This window comes from Suillus bovinus (genome assembly GCF_016758785.1).
Source record: "Suillus bovinus strain UH-Sbo-P2 chromosome Unknown EDB93scaffold_12, whole genome shotgun sequence".
Lineage (NCBI taxonomy): Eukaryota > Fungi > Basidiomycota > Agaricomycetes > Boletales > Suillaceae > Suillus > Suillus bovinus.
Window position 1 is genome coordinate 455,427 of NW_024542068.1, and position 21,142 is coordinate 476,568.

General features: G+C 48.3%; 11 protein-coding genes across 11 annotated transcripts; 6 read left to right on the forward strand and 5 right to left on the reverse strand.

Moving 5' to 3' along the window:
• Positions 1 to 1,790: 1,790 nt before the first annotated feature.
• Positions 1,791 to 3,188, forward strand: EDB93DRAFT_1102069 (S-adenosyl-L-methionine-dependent methyltransferase; the record flags this gene model as incomplete). Its single annotated transcript, XM_041447169.1, has 9 exons — positions 1,791 to 2,021; positions 2,074 to 2,185; positions 2,220 to 2,282; positions 2,325 to 2,526; positions 2,578 to 2,645; positions 2,702 to 2,849; positions 2,899 to 2,951; positions 3,002 to 3,057; positions 3,108 to 3,188. 9 exons carry the CDS (start codon positions 1,791 to 1,793, stop codon positions 3,186 to 3,188), a joined length of 1,014 nt encoding a protein of 337 aa, XP_041310241.1.
• A 221-nt stretch (positions 3,189 to 3,409) lies between these two features.
• On the reverse strand, positions 3,410 to 4,372 carry EDB93DRAFT_1320001 (Phospholipase/Carboxylesterase-domain-containing protein; the record flags this gene model as incomplete). Its single annotated transcript, XM_041454895.1, has 2 exons — positions 4,212 to 4,372; positions 3,410 to 4,102 (listed from the first exon to the last, which is right to left on the reverse strand). The coding sequence occupies exons 1-2, from the start codon at positions 4,284 to 4,286 to the stop codon at positions 3,410 to 3,412; spliced, it is 768 nt and encodes a 255-aa protein (XP_041310242.1). The 5' UTR covers positions 4,287 to 4,372.
• Positions 4,373 to 4,509: 137 nt separating this feature from the next.
• On the forward strand, positions 4,510 to 6,377 carry EDB93DRAFT_134866 (guanine-1-methyltransferase-domain-containing protein). Its single transcript, XM_041455474.1, has 5 exons — positions 4,510 to 4,868; positions 4,920 to 5,267; positions 5,440 to 5,547; positions 5,611 to 6,044; positions 6,209 to 6,377. The coding sequence occupies exons 1-4, from the start codon at positions 4,569 to 4,571 to the stop codon at positions 5,878 to 5,880; spliced, it is 1,026 nt and encodes a 341-aa protein (XP_041310243.1). The 5' UTR covers positions 4,510 to 4,568; the 3' UTR covers positions 5,881 to 6,044; positions 6,209 to 6,377.
• A 307-nt stretch (positions 6,378 to 6,684) lies between these two features.
• On the forward strand, positions 6,685 to 7,606 carry EDB93DRAFT_1081014 (Phospholipase/carboxylesterase/thioesterase; the record flags this gene model as incomplete). The annotated part of the gene is made up of 3 exons (XM_041445588.1): positions 6,685 to 6,744; positions 6,811 to 7,278; positions 7,343 to 7,606. 3 exons carry the CDS (start codon positions 6,685 to 6,687, stop codon positions 7,604 to 7,606), a joined length of 792 nt encoding a protein of 263 aa, XP_041310244.1.
• A 280-nt stretch (positions 7,607 to 7,886) lies between these two features.
• EDB93DRAFT_134868 (Phospholipase/carboxylesterase/thioesterase) lies at positions 7,887 to 8,983 on the forward strand. The gene is made up of 3 exons (XM_041455475.1): positions 7,887 to 8,064; positions 8,117 to 8,575; positions 8,628 to 8,983. Exons 1-3 carry the CDS (start codon positions 7,993 to 7,995, stop codon positions 8,871 to 8,873), a joined length of 777 nt encoding a protein of 258 aa, XP_041310245.1. The 5' UTR covers positions 7,887 to 7,992; the 3' UTR covers positions 8,874 to 8,983.
• Positions 8,984 to 9,848: 865 nt separating this feature from the next.
• Positions 9,849 to 13,702, reverse strand: EDB93DRAFT_134976 (uncharacterized protein). The gene is made up of 9 exons (XM_041455476.1): positions 13,636 to 13,702; positions 13,179 to 13,583; positions 12,964 to 13,119; positions 12,806 to 12,913; positions 12,597 to 12,740; positions 12,378 to 12,540; positions 12,102 to 12,325; positions 11,905 to 12,049; positions 9,849 to 11,855 (listed from the first exon to the last, which is right to left on the reverse strand). Exons 2-9 carry the CDS (start codon positions 13,365 to 13,367, stop codon positions 10,189 to 10,191), a joined length of 2,796 nt encoding a protein of 931 aa, XP_041310246.1. The 5' UTR covers positions 13,368 to 13,583; positions 13,636 to 13,702; the 3' UTR covers positions 9,849 to 10,188.
• Positions 13,703 to 13,797: 95 nt separating this feature from the next.
• On the forward strand, positions 13,798 to 14,287 carry EDB93DRAFT_1081000 (NADH dehydrogenase 1 alpha subcomplex; the record flags this gene model as incomplete). Its single annotated transcript, XM_041445587.1, has 4 exons — positions 13,798 to 13,831; positions 13,901 to 13,974; positions 14,082 to 14,165; positions 14,222 to 14,287. 4 exons carry the CDS (start codon positions 13,798 to 13,800, stop codon positions 14,285 to 14,287), a joined length of 258 nt encoding a protein of 85 aa, XP_041310247.1.
• Positions 14,206 to 16,359, reverse strand: EDB93DRAFT_135107 (uncharacterized protein). The gene is made up of 7 exons (XM_041455477.1): positions 15,886 to 16,359; positions 15,605 to 15,776; positions 15,270 to 15,527; positions 15,031 to 15,171; positions 14,906 to 14,977; positions 14,782 to 14,856; positions 14,206 to 14,731 (listed from the first exon to the last, which is right to left on the reverse strand). Exons 1-7 carry the CDS (start codon positions 16,032 to 16,034, stop codon positions 14,540 to 14,542), a joined length of 1,059 nt encoding a protein of 352 aa, XP_041310248.1. The 5' UTR covers positions 16,035 to 16,359; the 3' UTR covers positions 14,206 to 14,539.
• EDB93DRAFT_1131238 (Ndufa8, NADH-ubiquinone oxidoreductase complex I 19kd subunit) lies at positions 16,035 to 17,039 on the reverse strand. The gene is made up of 5 exons (XM_041448955.1): positions 16,800 to 17,039; positions 16,654 to 16,744; positions 16,533 to 16,605; positions 16,413 to 16,472; positions 16,035 to 16,351 (listed from the first exon to the last, which is right to left on the reverse strand). Exons 1-5 carry the CDS (start codon positions 16,954 to 16,956, stop codon positions 16,262 to 16,264), a joined length of 471 nt encoding a protein of 156 aa, XP_041310249.1. The 5' UTR covers positions 16,957 to 17,039; the 3' UTR covers positions 16,035 to 16,261.
• A 4-nt stretch (positions 17,040 to 17,043) lies between these two features.
• EDB93DRAFT_135229 (uncharacterized protein) lies at positions 17,044 to 17,846 on the forward strand. The gene is made up of 3 exons (XM_041455478.1): positions 17,044 to 17,105; positions 17,166 to 17,484; positions 17,560 to 17,846. Exons 1-3 carry the CDS (start codon positions 17,103 to 17,105, stop codon positions 17,658 to 17,660), a joined length of 423 nt encoding a protein of 140 aa, XP_041310250.1. The 5' UTR covers positions 17,044 to 17,102; the 3' UTR covers positions 17,661 to 17,846.
• EDB93DRAFT_1239374 (uncharacterized protein) lies at positions 17,762 to 21,051 on the reverse strand (the record flags this gene model as incomplete). The annotated part of the gene is made up of 13 exons (XM_041451623.1): positions 17,762 to 17,857; positions 17,924 to 18,024; positions 18,078 to 18,269; positions 18,576 to 18,580; positions 18,766 to 19,067; positions 19,118 to 19,216; positions 19,268 to 19,888; positions 19,939 to 20,078; positions 20,128 to 20,146; positions 20,444 to 20,470; positions 20,521 to 20,636; positions 20,690 to 20,884; positions 20,934 to 21,051. 13 exons carry the CDS (start codon positions 21,049 to 21,051, stop codon positions 17,762 to 17,764), a joined length of 2,031 nt encoding a protein of 676 aa, XP_041310251.1.
• Positions 21,052 to 21,142: the final 91 nt, after the last annotated feature.

Consider the following 21,142-nt stretch of genomic DNA (forward strand, 5'->3'; position numbering starts at 1 on the left):
CTGAGGATGATAAAATATTCAGACTGGTAGGTCAGCGGGGTATAAAGGGACACACCTGATATCGTTCATGAAAATATCGCACGAAAGCTTCCTTAGTACCGAGACCTGCTAGTGCTTGTTGAGCGGAAGGAGGATTCGCAGGCAGGGGCAAAGGCTGAACTGTGGTTACAGGCATTGCCGAGATCGCTGTAGGAATATGGACGTTGGTAATGGCAGAGGCGGAAGAATCGGCTCGAGGAAGGGGGGACCACTTAATATTTCTCATGTCATTAAGCATCTTGGCCACTCCTTTATCTTTGAAATTTTCTGGATTAACGCTGCGCGCAGCTTCGGCCCACCATTCCACGGCCACAGGACTCGAGCTCAGAAAGTCTTGAATATTTTGGGTGTTCTGCTGTCAGAAAGTATTTTTAGAGAAAGGTACAGAATTCACCAACGTCACAACTTACATTGCAAACCAACTGGAACTGCCGAATGAACTCTTGTTTCGTGATAACGGACTGAGGAAGGTTGCCCGAGGATTTGGTAGATGGTGGCTCGGCGGAGGACAAAGATGGACGCCCAGTCAATGGGACAACAGTCGCAACGGCAGGTGCAGCTGGGGATGCCACTTGATGGTGAACTTGAGGGGCATACTGGGGTATCCTTGCTCCAGCAAACGTGCTTGTTTGAGGTTTGACGCCTGCTGAAGCTTGCGCACTTCCACCAGCCAAGTCTACTGCATGCTTTTGGCTCTGTTTTGCCCAGTATTCCTCACCTGTGGTAGAACCTGGACGCATTGAGCACAACCATGCTAAATTAGCGGACAAAATTCTACGTACTATATCTAGATTGCTGCTGTTGATAAGGTGTAGAGGAGGCTTGCTGTGGATGTTGATAGCCGTGGACAGCGAATGCTGGCCCAACAGGATACGGTGCATGCAAGCTTTGGGACCTTGCCGTTGCCTGTGACTGTGTTTGCGCAAAGAATGACCTCTGCAACGGTGGCTGGGTTGAAGCTTGAGAAGTATGCGCCTGAAATCCTGCTTGCTGTGACTGATTAGTGGTTGAGTAGTTATGTTGGTAGTTATATGGCATTTGCGGGGGTGGCCTAGATGACTGTATGGTGGAGTGAGACTAGAGAAAACATAAAAAATATGAGCAGTACATTCGACGGCGAGTCGCGTATTTCTCCTTCGATTCTGGCTGTCAAGGGTGCTTCTTCAGCAGACCGATAGACTGCGTTAGGATAATGGGCAGAGCCACTTGCTGATGGAAGCCCTGCTGCGACGCTGGAGTGATCACATATTAATCACTACAGAATGTTGTGAAATCCCTTTGCTCACGGCACTTCCGCTGGCATGGACGCTTTCATCTCTGCCAGTCTCTTCCTTTTGGCGCATTAGTCACAACGCTGTTCAACAACTAAGCACTCACTCAGCCTCCCGACCTTGTCTTATAACCTCCTCAAGGTCATTTTGTAGTTCCATTTCAATGAGCCTCCGCTTAGCTTCTTCGATCTTGGCCTTGCGCAACGCGTACTCTTGACTATTGAAGGGGTTGACAAACGGGGCCATCGCACGATAGTCATTTGAGTTAGTTTGACCACCATTGTTCATCGTCGCAATATCCAAATATCGAGCAAGTCAAATGAGAAATTGAATAACGAAAGCCCCAATTCTGTAAAAGCTAACTTAACAAGACGATGAAAGAATTGAAGTAGGAGTCAACGCGTAACGTCTAGTGACGGTTACATGTCACGCGTAGACGCGACCTAGCGCACTTCGGATGCTTCCGAGGCCAAGTGATTGATGTCCCTCCTCCAAGTGGTCGCTCGTCATGCAGCACGTCCTTGGACGCGTGCATTTGCCTCCGAATCACTCTCGTCATTTCCGCCAGCAACTGGAGTATATCACGTATTTGACCGGGCCACTAAGAGGAAGCAGAGAGATCGGGCAGTGAGCAGAGATGCAGGTGTAGGGAGCAGAACTGTGGACTACATCCGGGATGAAGTTGCAGACCGAATGATGGAGAGACTCCTTGTCAGTTCAATTGTTTTATTTTTTCTATCTTAGCTAAATTATTTATGTGTAGGATATTAAACGCAAGTTTGATACCATTGTGGACCTTGGTTCAGGGCCTGGTCACTTTTCCAAGCTCCTCGAGCCTGAAAAAACGCGCAAAGTACTCATGATAGATTCTAGCGGTTTGCTCTTTACTTCTGACTATTAACTTTTTAGCTAAATGTCGTACAGAGAGCACGCTCAACCGAGATCGGGACGAAGAATTCGAAGGCATGTTAGGTCATTTCACTGAGTTGATGCCCTGACAATAGCGATCTGCAGTTGAAGTAGAACGTTTACATGCAGATGAAGAGAATCTCCTTGATGTTCTTCCTCGCAACTCTCAAGAGGCCATTGTATCTTGCCTCAGCCTCCACTGGGTGAACGACCTACCAGGCGTGCTTGTACAAATAAAGGAAGCCCTGAAACCTGATGGGCTCTTTTTAGGCGCCATGTTTGGCGGTGATACCTTATTTGAACTCCGGTAAGATATTCGGGCGGTTTTCTGTGCCGTTTAAAGACATTATTTCTGCAGGACTGCCCTTCAGCTTGCGGAAGTAGACCGCGAGGGCGGCATCTCGCCACATATTTCGCCCATGACAAGTAACTCATACTCTGGCATTGTTACTGTTTCATCTGCTAATCTTCTTTTTGTATAGATACTAAAGATATCTCGAACCTTCTCTCTCGTGCGGGATTCACTCTACTCACTGTAGATATCGATGAAGTACATGTTGGATACCCGAGCATGTGGGAGCTTCTCGAAGATCTGCGCGACATGGGTGAGAGCAACGCTGTTGTCGGACGGTGAGCTAATTTGATGCATATATCCTTGTTTCCTATTGTAACTTTGTAGGCGACACTTCTTGCATAGGGATACGTTGGCTGCTGCCTCAGCCATCTATAAGGGTCTGTTACGGCACAGTGGATAAATTCTAAAATTAAATTCTTTCAACTAGAACTGCACGGAAATGAAGATGGCTCCGTTCCAGCGACATTCCAGATTATCTACATGGTATGTATCCAAATACTCTTTCCATAATTTTTTCTCATGTTCTATTTAAGATTGGCTGGAAGCCGTCGCCAAATCAACCCAAGCCCCTCGAACGTGGATCAGCCCAGACTAACCTCAAAGACGTGCTCTAGTTTCTCGTGCTATCGTTGTAGACTAGAATCTCGTTCTAGCTTCGAACTGTTGCTAACGTGTTTCATATATTTGGCATTAGAACTCGACTATCAACTATCGAATTTGACTTTCACTTCCTAATAATTACTGAAATCTTACAATCCCAACTGTGACGTGGTATGCAACATATGAAGAACAAGAAAACCAATGGTAGCACCATCTCGGTCCAATAACCCCTATCTCATCCACTATGATTGTCAGGGATTACTCTTTTTAAAAACTCCTTCAGGTCAGCACGTTCCTTAGAACATGCTGCATGTTGCACACCATCATATCCCAAAAAACTCACACCAGCGCTCCCGAAGGCCACGCGTTCTGCCTCTCCTTTGTCACCCCACCTCAGCGCTAGACCGACCTGGTCTTTCAAAATCTCCGCCGACTTTCGCCCGAAGCTATATCTCACAATTGGGTCGTCTGTTCCATGACCCCAGAAAACCGGCATTGTTAGCGCGTGCGGGGAGATAAGCGACTTGAAACGGTCTCGTAATGGCAGCCACCCACTCATTACCACGACTCCTGCGAGTTTCCAGCCCTCACGTCCCTCGCGTACTGCGCGCCCTCCGAGACCAGAAAGGAGTACCATTGCACCACCTTGCGAAAAACCACTTAGGACAATACGCTCTTGTGGGATGCCAGCGTCGACCTCGGCCTTGACAAGCGCGTCCAGCTTGTGTACCGAGTCCCACATGCCCGGTGCATCCTCCGTCTCGGTGAAGGAAAAAGATGATATATCGAACCAGGCACGGAGCCATTCTCTATTATATACTGTTACGGGTCGCTGAGGTGCATGGGGGAGAACCCACTTGACGTGTGGGAGGGCAGACGCGAGCTCGCTTGCTAGGGGATTCCATCCCTTACCATCATCACCGATGCCCTAGGTCATGTGGTCAGCACGAACGACAAAACAGGCGAGTGACAGAAGAAGTAAGGTACTAGGCGCCTAACACCGTTGAAGGTCAAGCGGGGTGAGATAGTGGACCTACATGTACACAAATTACAGTTGCGGTATGTGTTTTGGTAGGGTGCACCACTATGTAGGGCAAAGTGACCATCGACATCGTTGGGTGTGTCTCCCTCGTGTACTGAGAAGGTGAGAGATTTCAAGTGAGCTACGTCTCAAGAATTTTAGTAGTAAAGGAAAAGTAAAAGTACAACTCTCCAAATAGCTACTTTGATCATTATATTTGACCGTCCCCTACACCAATCCCTTGCTCAGCACGATCAATCTCTTATCTACATTAATCTCGTAAGTGCCGGCGGTCCCCGGCCGCGGTGGCAATTCAACCTTAACTAATGCCACCGACATTACGCATCCTTAGCCTGGGGCCGAAGCTCGGACAATGATCATCATGGACTCGGAGCAGCCAGTAATTGCTCAAGCCGAAGAAAATTCTATTACCTCACAACCCCTCTCAAAAAAAGCCCAAAAGAGAGCCGCAAAAGCAGCTCGTTTACAAGAGCAAAAGGCCGAACGTCGTGCACGCGAGAAGGAGGCGAAAAAACGCAAGCGACGTGAGCGTGTGGCGGAGGCAGGTAATGTGGAGCCACGGAAGCGTCGTAAGATGGGCGGATTTGATCAGACTTCATTTGCTGCGCAAGTGGTAATAGACCTGGGTTTCGATGATATGATGACGGACAAGGTGCGTACGAATACAGTCGGCATTACTGTGCTGACACGAGCATACCTGCAGGAAGTGATCTCTTTGACTTCCCAACTTGCATATGCATACAGCGCGAATCGACGATCATCTACCCCGTTTACATCACTATTATTTACATCCCTCAATGGGCGGACAAAGGCGCGGCTAGATGCCATAAACGATGCTGGATACAAGCGATGGACGAATACCAAGTGGTCGGAGGAAGGTTTCGATCGAATATGGACATCCAAATCCGATTCTTGCGACGGAGATGAAGACTTGGATGCCCACCGCGCGAGTGTGGTTTACCTGACTGCCGACTCCGAGGAAGAGCTAACGGAGCTCAAGGAGGGTGAAATATACGTTATCGGGGGTATTTGCGATCACAACCGATACAAGGTATGTACTTCGAAAACATCATACATTGTTCGGTGTTCCTTCGCCAAAAGAAAAAAAAAACAACAGAAAATGGAGCCATTATCATTCTTCAGCGACCCCATGTTCGCCTTCTCCGATCTGCCCCCCCAGATCCCCCGTAATTCCTCCGCCCTGATCTAACAAAATCTATTAGAATCTCTGCCTTGACAAAGCCAAAACGTCATTTATCCGACATGCACGCCTTCCTATAGGTCGATATATAGCATCGTTAACGACGAGAAAAGTGCTCACGGTCAACCAGGTGACATCTATTGCTTACGTCGTTTGTCTTTCTAATAGCGAAGGCTGTCCGGTTTACCTATAGGTATTCGAAATCTTACTGAAGTGGGTTGAAACACGGGACTGGGAGCAGGCGTTCTGGAGCGTTATTCCAAAGAGGAAGTTTCAAAAGCAAACGACCAATCCGGATGCATCTCCCGAGGGAGAGCATGTGGGAGAAAATGAAGGTCAGGAAGTCCAGGAGGATGCCGACGAAGCTGAGCAAGCGGCTTCGAACGAGGATGGGGAAGAAGATGACCAGGATGACGGGGATTCTAGCTCTCAACCCCAACCAGTGCTATCTATGGCATGTTAATAATGTCTCTACCCGCACTCCTATCGGGCGCGTAGTGCAAGTGACACGATTCAGCACAGTTGCCGCGGAGCCAACATACTGGGATACAATTTCCATCACGAACCGCTTGCTTCTAGCTCAAGTGCTTGGTTGATTTTTTTTTCCGTGCCATCCTTCCGAATCATGTAAGTGACTATCGTGTGATTGAAATTTTCCATGCATATTATGCACGATAAATTCACGTTTGCGTTCATGTATCCTGCCAACCATAATATATGCTATGTGCTTCAGGTAAGTTCTTGTGTGGTCGGCCTGGCTATGAACAGGGTTGACGTCTGTCTTTCTCCAGGCTGTAGCTAGGGGAGAACTATAGATAGAACATGGTTTGAACCTGCAATTATTATTCGAAGCAAACCCCTGAAGGGTATTGTTCAGCTTCGCTTACTAGGCGCTGTCGCCAGCATTGATGTTCACGTTGATTGAATGACCCATGATTACATTACCGTTATAACCCCACGAGCGTGTATTTCACCGTGACGGTGCCAACACCTGGTATCATATGAAAGGAAGTTCACGGAACGGCTGCCTTTTTTCTATTTGTTTTTCTCCGAGAGACTAGGATCACCATCTGCTGCTGTTACTACATGATTCATTGGTGCACGGGAAACATGTCGGCTAAAGGGACGAAGCCGAAAATTGCAGCCGCTATATTCGCCCGGACCAATGATGCTATTAGCCATACCTAGTTCACGTGGATTGCAAACTTTCATATCGATCGCAGCACGCACTTTCTCTACATATCCACATAGACATACCAAATATCAGATGCCGTCAGCCATCATCCAGCCGACCGCAGCGCACACCGCAACCGTCATCTTTGCTCATGTGCGTCGATCATGCCAACACCCGATCGTACTAGAGACAATATGCTGATTTAGCCTCGCCTTCTAGGGTCTCGGCGACCAGGGAGAAAGTTGGCGTGCAGCGATAAGCGGTGATTACGACTACAGAAAACCCGGTGAACTGGCAATCCCCGCCCGTCTTCCTCATGTCAAATGGATCTTCCCAGATGCGCCCGAACAAGCGGTCACAGCGAACTTCGGCGCCAAGATGCCCTCATGGTTTGATATATTGAATCTACCGCTTCAACCGGGACAGTACTTGAACAAAGTATTTGAGGATGATGAGAGCGTGAAGAAAGGTGTCCAGATCATAGACGACTTGGTTCAAGCAGAAGTCAAGGCTGGAATACCGGAAAGTCGCATCGTAGTGGGCGGATTCAGTCAAGGAGGAGCGCTGGCTTTGGTGACAGGGTTGGGTGGTAAAGACTGGAGAACGAAGAGTTTCGGGGATGAAAGCAAGCTGGCTGGTGTGGTCGTGCTAAGCGGTTGGTTGCCACTCAGAGAGCAGTTCAAGTCGGTCAGTAGTAATACGCCACTATAAATTCTTCTCCTATGTGATATGATACTAATCGTTTCTACAGCGCGTTTCACCGCACGCCAAATCTATTCCGGTATTATGGGGACATGGGACAGCAGATGCGGTGATATATCATAAAGTGGGGGAGGCTTCAGTTGAATTACTTCAAGATCAGCTTGGTATCGTGAAGCACAGTGCCCATGACCAACTTGGCGGTCCTGGGATCAACTTTCGGTCCTATGAGCGTATGGGCCACGCTTCATGCAAGAAAGAGATGGATGATCTGGCGACATTTTTGGGAAGTGTCATACCACAGCAGGTACGGTGAAGTGAAACTCCTCGATTAAATCTTATATTAACAGTAGAGTGATGATGTAGCAAACCCAGAACCTGTAAAGCAAAATGATGGCATAGATCTAAAGTTTCATTCCTGTGCTCGGTAGTAACGGCTCGTCCGTGTCAGCCTGCATTCGTTGTGCATTGCTTTCCCTTTGATATTTCCGAATTGCTACTTGACATGAATATTGTGCCCGATATTCACGAGATATTCGTGTGCGAATCGCCCCTATGTCTAATATTTCCCGCGTTTATGATGCAGATATCCTGACCCGCGAGAATGAGTGAGAATTTGGCCGCAGAGTGGAGTTTAAGTTCCTTACACGTGGCCCTCTCAATGGTGTTCTTTGACCCTCTAGAATTGTTTTGTCTCGTCAGATGTCTTTACCACTAACTTCTGCGACCATAACCCCAAAGGCGAAACACACCGCCACGGTCATATTTGCTCATGTACGTATTGTGGCGATCGCGAGAGGGACATATCCATCTTTGACTTGCATAGGGACTAGGAGATAGTGGCCTGGAGTTCTCAAACAACCAGGAGATGCGCACGATTGCATCTAAGCTTCCACACATCAAGTGGGTGTTCCCTAATGCGCCTGAGCGCTCCATCACCGCATGGAAAGGAGACACGAGGAGGCGAAGTTCAACTAGGGGCTGGCTTGACGTCTTATGCGAGCCTTTGACATATTCATCGGAACACGATGACATTCAGGAGTACGATGAGGGAATTATGCAAAGTGTCAAGCATTTAGATGCCTTTATCCAGTCTGAGATCGATTCAGGAATTTCAGAAGGACGTATCGTGCTTGGGGGATTTGGTCAAGGGGGCGCTATATCCCTGATCGCAGGTTTGGGTGGCAGTCAGTGGAGGGGTGCATCCGACACGAAAGATGGTTGGAAGTTGGGGGGAATCATAAGTCTGGGTGGTTGGCTTCCCATGCGAGACAAATACAAAAAGGTGGGAGGAAACTTTCAGATAGCGAGAAGCTGTGTCTAAGCTGTGTTATTAGCGGTTGTCCATGCACGCATCTATGATACCCGTGTTTTGGGGTCATGGAGTGCAGAATGAATCTGTGACCTGGGATCTGAGCTGGGAGTCAGCTGAGTTCATACGAGACAGACTCGAAGTCAGATATGGACAGTATACGAAGATGGGAGAGCCAGGCGTGAGCTTCATGTCGTACGGCGTAGCGCAATGGATGGCTGAATCTGAGATGGAGGACCTGAGGTTGTTCTTGAAGAAGGTTCTTCCTTAGGGGCGCGTCAATCAATCTGATACGTCACGGTGTACTGAGACTTTTTTTTCGCACCGTGTTAGAGTGAAAATAAAATTTTTATCGACTTGAGTACGGTCACTCCACTTTGCTTAAGTCTGTGGTCTCGGAAATGGAATATCTGACTGACTTCTTGATAACTCCAGAAAGCACGTCGATGAAATTATCGATGCTATTGAAGTCACCTTGATTATTCTTCACCCATTCTGCCAACAAAGGTTCGTACTACTTCGAATCCGCTGGTCACGGGCAGAATGGGCCCATGATGATGGACAGTTTGCAAAGAAGGTTTGCTGACTCTCAAAAATCTTTTTATGCGAGCTTAGCAGTCGAGACATCCACCCACGATAAAGACGCACCAAATTTTTATTCCGTAGTCGCGGCAAAAGGGGTTACCTGGGTTAGCACAAGAAGCACCTTGCAAAGCTGTGCTGATTTTTCCATGGATGTTGATTTTCACCGATTCACCGACTGGTCACCCTTGCCGGCAGACCGAGCCGATGTGCTCACCAACGGGTATGCCGATTGGGGATGGCAATAAGGTAGTCTAGCCGGATAGTGCATAACGAGATTTGACTAGTACGCTACTCACGTAATTCAGGTACATGAATTGCATGGTTGGTACCTCAAGTTGGAGGTCGTGATCTGCTTCTTTCCAGTTACCGCCCCAGCGGAGAGTGGGAGTACGACTCGTGATAAACTTGCAATGCACCTGATCATCATGTACAAGGCCGCCCAGACCAGCCGGTCTACTGATTTCTCCTCTCAGATCTTTGGCCCTCAGCTACTAAGGACAATACACTCACAGCAACCTAATTTCTTCCGCTACCTTCGCAAACTTGTTCCTTCCTCTCCTCGCACGAATACAGCTCCTATCCGAAATACTGACGTACGTTCTTCTCTTATTTCACTCGTACTTGACTTGACGGTCGGTCTCCTTGCAATTCGCTCTCTTACCGCAGGCGACTACTCGCGGACGTTCGCACATAGATCCACGCGAGAACGTGAACGCGATCGGCCGCTTATTTTCGATGATCGTCTTGCCCGGAGTATTTCCAGTTCATTTTCTCGCTTGGCACTGGGTCTAGGGCTCACATGCTGACGATGACTTGACTCGGATTCGTTATGAAGATTGCGTTCCTCATTCATCCAGGGCAGCCTATGGCCAGAGAAGATGGAAGGTTTGTGTTATTATTTGTAGATCACCTTCGAAGACATTCCGCGGGTATTGCTCGTCTCATATGTCATGTTCATACTCTTCGATTATTAATGTAAAAAACACCCCACATGCATACTGTTACAATATCTCTAGCGTCTTGACCACGTCCATGATACAAGAAAGGTCTTTGACTCGTGCAATAATATCATGATCTGACGCGATTCTTTTGTATTCTGCGCCGCGCTGATGCGCCAGCAAAAACGCGCTAAAGGGTTGTTCAAGGTGAACAATCAATCGCAGAGCTCGATCGCTCAGTTCCGAGACAACCGACTGCTGTGATTCAGGGAACCCCCCAGGCGAATTCTGTAATGGAGATGCGGGTGCAGACCACCAAACTTCTTCGCTCTGCGTACCGTCAGCAACGTCAGGCAGCTCTACCAAGCCAGACGACCCCGCGATGTCATGAAACTCGAGGAGATAACGATTCCACGGACGAACAAGCAGAAATGACTGCATGGTGGGTCGTAGTGATGAGAACTGATTCAGCTTGCCCTTCGTGGTGATCAGCAGGTCATGAAGCCCATCGGCCTTGACTTCATATATCTCCTGGTCTTCAGCGGGACTCCGTTTGACTACTGTGACACGAAATGCGATGCAAGGCAGATGCAGTCTGCAGTTTGCGAAACGAGGCGCGTTCAGGTCGTCGAGCAGGGTGTAAATTTTTAATGCTGAATCCACAGCCATAACATGTCGGAGCGAGGAGATCGACATTTGAATGTCATCTTCGGACAGAGGTGGCAGGGTATATGGTGGAGCTTTATATGAAATAATATCGGCCGGCAGACAGCTATTGAATTCAGATGATTGGCCCACCCAGTTCAGGGCACTGATGTCACCCGACTGAGCTATGATCTCCTGCAAGAGCCTCCCAAGCGCCTTTTGCTTCTTCTCCCCATAGATGACAGGCATGTTGACACCGAAGATACCAAACAATGAGCATGCAATATCTTCCTGCCACGTGGTGACACGCGCTGACACCCATTGGAGTTTCTCCCGGGCATCTCTCATCCCAGGACAGAATGCGACGAGGGCTTGTGCATCTATTCCCGTCGCTTCTCCCATCTCCTGCATAATTGTAGGAGAATCTTTGTGATTGGGAGAGCGATCGTCAAGATATAGGGACCAATCCTTCTGATAGAATAGGACGTGTTTTGGGGCTAGGAATTCTTGAACTGTCCATCCCCGCGTGCTCCAAACGCTATTTGCGAGTGCGCCAGACTTCGACGAAGGTGGAACATCCGACAGGTAGATGATGGTAAGTGCTGAGTGGCGGTACCAGGTAAACATGGAATTGACTGATTGTTGAAGTTCGACGTTGTTGGTCTGGTCGATGCAACACGTATCAATCCATCCCCAGCGATACCCTTTGTCACGAGTAGTTTCACAAAATGACTGCAACTTGGCGATGCCGCCAAATGGATCCAAGTCGTATAACACCTTGCCCTGAATGTTATGCAGTGACGGCTCTGTTCCTTCCCACCTATGCGATAGCATGACATAACGGAAGTACATCGCCACCGTGTCTTGGATGCGCTCCATTCGAAAGTTTGCATGCTTCATTGTGGATGACAAAAGTTCTTTGCACTCTGTGCTCATTCTGAAGGCCTTGATCTGTGCCTCACGATTGCACAAGCGCCCGGTGGAGGTGTCGAGCAGACGATGCGGGGCGTCGTCGAGTTGAGCCTTGATCGTCTCTTGAATAGCACCTTCTGCTTCGGATGGACTAGCATACTGTTGGCGCAAGCCTGGACAAGGAGTCAACAATGTTTGAAGGGTGTGCTATTCGGGGCGTACTTGTTGTTTCTGTGTCGAGAGCATTGTCCAACTTCGAGAGCATGATTTTGAACACATCGATGGCTTCATCATATCGGTGTGCGTCATGAAGTATTGCATGCTTCAACTGATATCCAAAGTAAGATGAGGGGTCGAGTTCAATTACCTGCGTATCACCAAAATGAGCGTCAAATACGAAACCGTAACTGTCATCACACTTTTTCCGCGTCGAGGAGTGCCATGTCCCATAGCAGTTTTCCAGACCTCGCCTTGCTGCGGTTCGCAAAGATGGCATCGGTTGCAAAATCAAGATCGATTACCGCAGAGTAAAGCTCAATAGCCCTATCGTAATGACCCGCAGCGAGAGCATCATCTCCGCCCGCAGCGAGGTCAGTCACTCCAGCAGCAGCACCATAGAGCACGCTGCAATCTTGCTTGAAAACTGAGTAAGACGGGATTGAGAATTATACCCAATCGACATCACAAAGACTTGCCAGTGGACCAATCAAGACAGCATGCTTTTGTAGCCTCATCGGCCCTATCCGTCATGTATCGGTATGCTTTGATGGCTTCTGGAAGTCTACCTGCCCGAACGAACGCATGGCACCAACTCTGGTGTACAGCTCGCCACAAGGACTTGAGGTCCCACCCGAATAACTAGAAAAGCAAAGTGGGGCATGAAAGAATGTTCGAATGCATTGCAATCAACCTACCACCACGAAGATATCATATTTAAAATGGATGTCCGACATAGACGAGACACCGATAGTGTTAACAGCAGCAGTGAAGTGACCAATCGCTTCGTTGTGACGCGCGTCGTCTAATGCATTCATTCCTACTTGGACGTGTAAATAAGCCTGAAGGGCTCACAAAATCAGTACCGACACATGAACCTGGAGTTGATTGGGTCAGGAGCACTCACTTCCACAATACCACAGGCAAAAGAATTGGCATTGGGACGAGTGATAGCTAGCTCTTGGACGCGCAAAATTGCCTCATCATGTTGACCTGCATTGAAAAGGGCGATGGCCTGACAGCTGTCGTGTAAGTAGTAAGTAACTTAAGACACAATTAGCGTACCTTAATCAAGAGCAGAAGACGAGTTTTATCTAAGTCTGCATCGACGTACATGAATGCAAGGTCAAATGCTTTCATCGCATCTTGAAACTGTCGTTTTCCACAGTGGGCGACGCCCTTAGAGATATAACCCATCAAAGATGCCTGAATACTGATGCTCTATATCACCATATAACTTAGCCTGTTACAAAGAGGTCACGATGAGAACGCTGTCTTACTTTTAGTGCATCATCAAGTGCACGGTCCCAGTCGGCTTTTCTCGCCATAACAAACGAGCGATTCGCGTAAGAGTTGTAGTCGGTACTATCAGCATTGATATCCTGGGTGAGCAGCCTGTCAGCAGTAGGCAAGTCCCCGGTTATGCACGCATCGCGGGCTGTCGTGTCCATGACTAAGATCTGCATCATGCATGGTCAGATCGCGTGGTAAGAATGAAGGCTAATTTGTAGTTAAACAGTCCTGTTGGAGTATTGAACATTCATGCTTGCTGGCTCCAAAGGCGGAGGGCCATTCTAAAGATTGAAGACGTTTCAAGCGACATTGAATTTTCTTGGTACCTGGCTTGTCAAGGAATGAGGATATTTCAGAGTAGATCCCCGCAGCCGGGCCCGTCACTGGCAGTACTGTATACATATGATGCCACGTCCAGACACGAATATTTGAATAAGTACTTGCTTGATTATGTTAACACGATTTTTGGTGGTGTGAGCCATTACTGTAACTTCGAGAAATGAAAGCTAAGGCCTCAGGAACAAACGAGACCAAATAAATCGGAGACGCCGACCTTCTGCAAATACCATCAACCCAGATACATAACACTTCTGACCACATTTTATAATGCCTGTCCCATGGGAAGCTCTCATTCCGTTTGGTATGCTCCTCAAAATTCAAGAGGATAATTTACTGACTTGAGGTTCTCATATTCTTAACGACACTACAGGCCTGCTCACTTCAATGTTTGCAGCGGCCGGGACGCTCTTGAATGTTTCCAAGAGGGCTCAGAATCAAGGCAAGGTATGTCTAGAATTTGCTTTGTAAAGTTACAAATGTCACCAGTATCTGAATGATTCGTTGTGTTCCTTAATTCGCATGATCTACTTCGCACATTGGCAACTCCCTAGCCTGTTCGATACCACGTCGATTCTTGGGATGAGATGATGATGGACCGTGATAGGCGGCTAACAGGACACATACGTGGACAATCTGTATGTGCTATCTTTACACTTGTCCACACTTGAATAAATGTCATGCACTTTTCTAGTCAAACCCCGTACCTCCAGAAGGTTTCGAGACGAGTAGCGCTTGGTACACGGAAACTACATCATAATGATACCACATACCACGCCGCCTTGAATAAAATTGTTTTTTAGATGGATACTATACGCCAATTTTCGGTGGGCAGATATCCGTTATGGAGGATCTCCTGCAAAAGGAACAAATATTCTTGCGCTACAAACAAAGTCTGTGAGAACACCTGAAGCACATCTACTAGAATCGAAGATCTCTATGCTCGCGAGTTCGCATCATATCCGTATCCACGAGCACTGTCGTTTTCATACATCCAACTGAAAACAAGGTATTAATCATAGGAACTCATCTCCTCCTTTAGCCACGCCCATACGATTCCTTCCTTTCCACTCAAATCCACACCCAGCTCTTCATCTTTAACAAACCCATAACGCTTGCCCTCGAGAACCTTTCCAAGTTCAGAGTCCAACCCTTGCAGCGTGCAGGAGAGAATCACCCCGTGTCGAGCGTGGATGTGTGCTGTCTGTTGGTACAGAGTTCAGGAAATGCATAAGCAGAAGGGAACGGACCTACGACATCGCCCCACACAAACGGCTTCTTGATCGTGTACTCGAATTCGGGAGTTTGGCCAAAAGCCCAGTCCCAGCTCTACAAAAAGGGTCATATAACCGCCTGCAGATAATGAAGGGGAGCGTACAGGTAGCTCTGCCATCCCGCGTTGAATGTACTCTATTTTCGCGAGGTCGTCAGTATCGTTAACGATGCACGGCTAGTATTTTCTGTTTAGCCAGCGCAAAATATGTTTGAATACGAAAGTGTTACCTCGTCATGAATGCCATACTCGGCTTTGAACGAGTCCACGACAGCATTCACAAACGTGTCGTGGCTAACTTTTTCACTGAATCGAGCAAGGTTGCACACCGGCGAACGCACAGACGCGACACCCTTCGTGATCATTGCATCCTATCGTACGCCAACATATAAATCAGTAAAACAATTCCTTGAACCGAAAGACTACAGAAAGAATGAAAGTCCAATATCGTTCAGACATAAAAACGTACCTTGTTCACCCTCAACAAATCTCCCAGCGTCTCAAGTCTCGTGGTAATCAGCATCGTCCCATGGTGGTACGCACGCCCGCTTACGATTTTGTACGCTGAGCCCGACGCCTTCTCACCTCCCACACAAATATCGTTCCGCTCATTCACATCTGCATCGATGCCGAGCGCGCGCACGGCCCGGAGAATGACCTGTGCAGTAGCGCCGCGGTCAAAAGTCGTGCGTGGGACGTGGATGGAGAAGTTTGTGTTGCCAAGGTCCTACGATGTGATAGAGTAAGTTGGTGTGCGTGGGTTTCATGATGGCCATCATAGACTGTAGGGTAATGGAGACGTACATGGTACACTGTCCCACCACCGCTGCGCCTACGCACCCACGGAATGCCTTGTGCACGGGCTGCACGGAGATTGACCTCTTTCCATGGGTTTTGGTTGCGTCCTATGACAACACATGAGGCATCTCTATACAGCAGGAGTAGCGGCTCCTTCTGAGGTGCGTGTCTAAATAGCCTGGATATGCATCCATGTAAGGGTCAAGCCAGCATCATCATATTTCCGGTTCAAGCGCAAGTGAATAGTCTGAGTCAGATTAGCATGTACCGAACAGTAAACGGCCCACCAGTCTTCGAACGAGAGATTGAAATATGGATTGGTTGACGTGCTGAGGTATATAGATTGTGTGGGTGTTATGACCGAGCTTGCGCCTGATGCGGTTGTGTAAAGTCTGCGCGCCGCTGAGGGGACATAGCGGAACGAAAAGAAGATCATTGATATTCGTATTCGGACGCGTGCAAGGGGCGCTCATTTTACATCTCTCAATAATCAAACTCGCATGGGTCACAAGCTCCTGCGCCTTCATGATTTACGATTCTAAAGACCGTTTCTCGAAAGCTTGCACAAAAAATTCTTAGGAAAGGAAGCACTGTTGATCCATAACAGCACGAATAATCGACCCAGGGCTACCGTAGGTAGTCTAGTAAATGCCGGAAGAGCCCTCACCGCTGCACTGTGGTATATATCGGTTTCTCTACTTCGTGTATCTGCTTCTTCCCAGCTGGGATGCCAGGTATTGTCTTTGTCAGGCCCTGACGAGTAACTGGACGTCAGTACAAAGATAGCAATTGTCACATTGAACAAGACACGCACGAGCTTTTCAAACATGCACTTGTTCAAGGTACGCTCGGGTTTTCTACATGCATAGTATTCCTAAGAAACGAAGGGAAAATGTCAGGATTGCCATTGATATAGTTATGAGATTCTGCGTACCTGATTGTTCAGCTCGAGGCAGTTCCAGTGCGCGTCAAACTGCTCAAGGCAGTTTTCCCGCATCTTGTTGATCCTGACGGTTTCCTTAGAAGTGGATAAACAAACAGTAAATGATACGCACAAGTCGGTTGCACACCGTGTAACACGCCTGCCCTCCTTCAGACATTGTCCTGGGTCTCCCCGGCCCTCATGTTTGCAAAGCATGAAATCCTCTACCAATATATATCTCATCAACATTCCTTTCTATGCGATTTGATTCCAACGCACCATTGTACTCCTTGCAGTAAGCACCAATAAAAAATGCAGCGGACTTTAGCGGGGCACTGGTTGCACCGAGCTCTTGAACACGCGGAACAGAGTCCGGGAGTGGTGTTGGGTCCTTGTATGGCTGGCTGCCTGTGGCGCTGTCGCGAAAGCCGCTCATTGTCGTCGAGAACGGTGAACTTCGGAATGTGGACTTGATGTGGACGATTGCCTTTCTTGATCACGCGGAGTTTTCAGTTTCCCGTTTTAGGTCTGCAGAAAGCTTGCTCTCTCTCTGCAGTGTCTGCACACAGCAAGCCAAGGAAGATGGTGGGTCCTCATTACAACTGCTAACATAGCATAACCTACTGATGTGTACGATGTTGCCAGCCTCCAAGAACATCCCCAAAAGTCTACCAAATTCTGGCCAAAACACACCAAGTCACGATATTCCTAACGGTCCCCCAATCCGCAACGATTGCGTTTCTTAAGGATGAGGCGTTGTCTGCACTCACATCTCGCGTCGCAACTGAGGATGACAGCTTCCCTCACATTCAAAGCACAGATGACTTCGAGCTGGCACGTGGAGTAAAAGAGAAGGACAAGAACAAGTCAGGGGTGACTTATGAGGCCCTTGAGGCAAACAAGGCTGTCAGAGGGCTTCTAACAAACTGGGAGGTACTATATTTTCAATTTAGAGACGAAGAAGGTGAGTGTAGTGTGCTAACTCTGAGATTCTGAGATTCGTTGTCCCGCTAATGCTCAACTTTGATGTCTCCATCAGGCAATTTGATACCAGTCGAAGTCTCGCAGCCCTCTCTCCTAGATGACGAGGAGGAAGAGCCTCCCATGAATAAAGGCAAACGCAAGGCGCTATCCGAGTAGTCATCTTACGCCACACGACGTTCTGGATATTGTATTCCAAGGATACACTACGAAGAGCATGCATGGAAAGGAAGAGTCAGATCAGATTACTGCAGCCAGTATTATGACTGCCATGGGCGCGAGGTGTATGGGAGCAATGCAGCAGCTACCCGCCGGCCCTCTTCCGCGAGCAAATTATATGTCGAGCACGCGTTTCTCTTGAAGTATGAGGAACCATCGAAATTAGCATCACATTTGCAATGTATAGGTAGTAGACACCTCACCGTATCCATAATGTCAAGTTGTATTCCCATTTCTTTCAGGTAACCTCTTATACTCGGAGGTGGAAGCTCCATCCGTCTCCCAGTGCCAAATACTAATATTTCTACTTCATGTTCAGTCTTGCTTGGTCAGTAAATTGCGAGTCTCCCAACGCACCTGGTTTTGGGACAGCAGTCTCAAATACACTCAAATGCTCGCGACCCCAGCCATCCCATAGATGCGAGGGAACGTTCCACAAAAAAACCTTGCCATCCAAGAAAATGCACGCAGATGGAAGGACAAGCCCGTCTGCTAGCTGGATGCCTGCTGATGTTATGGAACTAACTTGCACGGGGGGCGGAACATCCCCTGCAAGCATATTTGTGAATGCCGTTGGACGGTCAACATGCCGAATTGCAGTCATATGTAAGGCGCGTCGTGACAGTGAGGAGCGAAAGTGGTGTATGATGAAAGCGGACATCGTGGAAGGAATATCACACGAAAGAACCTAAATAGGCGACAGTCAACAATTTACAATCATGCCTTCGAGGCAAGCTCAAAGAATGAATATCAGTGCTTTTCCGAGTTTATAGCTGATCTAGAGCGATTTTGAATGTATCTGTATTCTAACAACCCATCGAAATACCAGATGCTGTACCAGTAGCAAATGCGCACAAAAACTGACACGCGGGAGAGATCAGTATCGCCAACAACAGCGCATGATGGTAGAGAGTAGGGAATAGTATACTAATGAAAAGGTCTATGCATGCAGTCATTAACGAGCCAATAAATCCATCCTTAATCTGCTGATCCACCAGCCCCTGTCTCGCCGCGCCACGCACCGAAATCTCCAAAAACTTATGACCCCTCAACCCTTGTCACAACGTCCTCCACCCTGCTCTCATCCCCGCCTTCTTCAATGTCACCACCTTCTGTTCCTTCTTCAGCACATCGCTTGCAAGTGCATGCAAACCGCCATCCCCTCGCGAGCTCCATGCGACGACGACGGCGCGCTACCTCGAGTGTCTCCCCAGGGTGCTGCGATACGTCCACATACGCGACGGAGATCTCGTCGCCTTTTTTAAGTGCACGAGTGGCCATAAGTTGCAGCTGTGCAGTGCCAGTTGGGAAGACGGGCTTAGCGGAGGGTGCGCAGTTATGCGAGATCTGGGGTCGATATAATGAGACAGTACATTGAAGAAGAACTAGGAACTTACATAGGCTGACACTGCGTAAAATCCTGTACCAATCTGCTTGGAGGTACCGCAGGGCGTCCGTGTTATCTCGGCATTCTCAGGGCGAGCATCTATCTCAGGCTATATCATGATGTAAGAACATAACATTCTCAAAACGCAAGACAAATTCACCTTATCCTCCCTTCCTTCACCGAAGTATACTCCATACGAGTTGTACGACATTTTCCCGATAAAGGTTGCATGTCGATCCTCAGTAAGGAATTGTTCAAGTCCGGGGAGCGCAGTCTGCAGCACATCCTTCAAGACGCGAGTTTCATGGTCTGCGGGATTCACCTCGAGGTACCTTAGGCGCTCAAGGTGATCGTACAACGAATATTCCCCACCGTCTGTCAGTATCGGCTCGGAAGCGACGCCAGGCAGTATTCCGCGGGGTAACATCTTAGCGGTCTCCGCGCTGACCTGTCGCGCAACGAATCGTGCCACAAGTTCTGGTGCGGCCCTTTTGGTTTGTATGAGATACTCGACGAACGCTTTTTGGGCATTTTCCCGCTCCTCACGCTGCGCGCCTCTCATTTCGGGTGCTATGGCGGCAGGTAAGGGCGACTCGAGCGTGAAGAGCAGAGTCTGCGAGTGCGCTTTGTGCTGGGTCTGGCATTCAGATGAACAGTAAACGCTGTGGAGGCGATCAGATTCTGGACGGATAGGATTGTTTTGGATCTGGCGCAGGCAGTAGCTACAATGTGTGCCTTTCCCTTGAAGGTCGGCATCGAGAACGACCACAATTGGATCCTCCTGTGGATGATGTTAGGACGGATTTAAAAGACATGAGACAAACGTTTTACCCGGTAGATGACTTCACCAGCCTCGAAGTCTTTTGTCACGACAAGGACCTTCTTCGACATGATTCCGCCCTTGCCGTCAGGGACATTGACAGTTTCAACTGCGACATTCATTGCCTTCGGCGGGAAGAACGTATAATATCCTATCCCATCTTTAGTCCTCCATGAGAAACACGCACTCAAGCAGCGTACCTTCGACTCGGTCTTTGACCTAACGGTGACGACCAAAACATGAAACAAAACTCATAATCAGATACCATTGAAACAACCAAGAAAGAGATAGATATGCAATTTGACAGATTAGGGGTTAGGGTGCAGGCTACAGAGCTAGCATATCCGTGATTTGCAGTCATAGTCACAGGGCAGGCGTCTGACTGCCCTAGTCTGTGACTTTGACCCACTCTTGTGAGGATGCTTCCGAGGGTGAACCCCGTGAGGGACTCAATTCGTCCTCCCCATCAGACAGTGGTTCGATTTTACCCCCTGCCAGTGAAGGATTATTACTCACGTCCAAATTGGTAAGTTCCATCACAAGCTGTGATGGCCAAGTCAGCATAGTCAATAGTCATCATAAAGCAGACGTACCTGGAAAACAGGTGGAGGAACAGTCTTCTCGTAAATTACAACCAGCTCCACGGGTGATGGATACACGCGCAAAGCACGGTAGAAACACATTGCGGCAGGAAGGTGGTACATAGGACCTTGAAAACTAATCAAGCAGAAATCCTCTCAGAAAAATGAAACTGCTAATTACCTTTCGCACAAAGTTGTTCGCCTATCCCAACTTGCTGCATGAAATACTGTTCCTTTTCCTCTGGCCCACCTGGCACTTCTTCGTTGCGCACGCTTTCCAACGCGCTCCGCAAGTCATTTGCGTCCACTCCTCCGGTTGCAGTCTGAGAGGATTCAGACGGTGTCTGACTCTGCTTGACACGCTTTTTTTCTTTCCCTGAAACCCTAAGTCAACTGCGTAACGGAGTCTGCTGGTGAAAACTTACGGAGTTGTTTGCGGAAGTTGGCATCGGTTCTCCGCTTGTAGTCGAAGTACACAGCGTATGCAAGGATGCCGCCAACTGCGACGCTTGCAACGGTCATCATTGTCGCAGACCTGTTCATTTTGTGCAAGAAGAAGAGAACAGAAAAGGTTCAAACGTTTTACTGGACCACTTAGCTCGGAAAATGAATTATGTCAGCGACCCCTACGCGT

Coding starts and splice junctions, on each gene's coding strand:
- EDB93DRAFT_134866 (XM_041455474.1), top strand. CDS start 4,569: ATGATCATCATGGACTCGGAGCAGCCAGTAATTGCTCAAGCCGAAGAA. Junction 5,268..5,439: donor GCGATCACAACCGATACAAG/GTATGTACTTCG, acceptor AAAATCTATTAG/AATCTCTGCCTTGACAAAGC. Junction 5,548..5,610: donor AAGTGCTCACGGTCAACCAG/GTGACATCTATT, acceptor GTTTACCTATAG/GTATTCGAAATCTTACTGAA.
- EDB93DRAFT_134868 (XM_041455475.1), top strand. CDS start 7,993: ATGTCTTTACCACTAACTTCTGCGACCATAACCCCAAAGGCGAAACAC. Junction 8,065..8,116: donor CCACGGTCATATTTGCTCAT/GTACGTATTGTG, acceptor TGACTTGCATAG/GGACTAGGAGATAGTGGCCT. Junction 8,576..8,627: donor TGCGAGACAAATACAAAAAG/GTGGGAGGAAAC, acceptor CTGTGTTATTAG/CGGTTGTCCATGCACGCATC.
- EDB93DRAFT_134976 (XM_041455476.1), bottom strand. CDS start 13,367: ATGATGCAGATCTTAGTCATGGACACGACAGCCCGCGATGCGTGCATA. Junction 12,914..12,963: donor GTCTTCTGCTCTTGATTAAG/GTACGCTAATTG, acceptor GACAGCTGTCAG/GCCATCGCCCTTTTCAATGC. Junction 12,050..12,101: donor CACTCCTCGACGCGGAAAAA/GTGTGATGACAG, acceptor GGTGATACGCAG/GTAATTGAACTCGACCCCTC.
- EDB93DRAFT_135107 (XM_041455477.1), bottom strand. CDS start 16,034: ATGATCTTCTTTTCGTTCCGCTATGTCCCCTCAGCGGCGCGCAGACTT. Junction 15,528..15,604: donor GTGGTGGGACAGTGTACCAT/GTACGTCTCCAT, acceptor ATCACATCGTAG/GACCTTGGCAACACAAACTT. Junction 14,978..15,030: donor AGTATGGCATTCATGACGAG/GTAACACTTTCG, acceptor AGAAAATACTAG/CCGTGCATCGTTAACGATAC.
- EDB93DRAFT_1131238 (XM_041448955.1), bottom strand. CDS start 16,956: ATGAGCGGCTTTCGCGACAGCGCCACAGGCAGCCAGCCATACAAGGAC. Junction 16,745..16,799: donor TTACTGCAAGGAGTACAATG/GTGCGTTGGAAT, acceptor ATATATTGGTAG/AGGATTTCATGCTTTGCAAA. Junction 16,473..16,532: donor GCCTCGAGCTGAACAATCAG/GTACGCAGAATC, acceptor TTCGTTTCTTAG/GAATACTATGCATGTAGAAA.
- EDB93DRAFT_135229 (XM_041455478.1), top strand. Junction 17,485..17,559: donor TCAATTTAGAGACGAAGAAG/GTGAGTGTAGTG, acceptor TGTCTCCATCAG/GCAATTTGATACCAGTCGAA.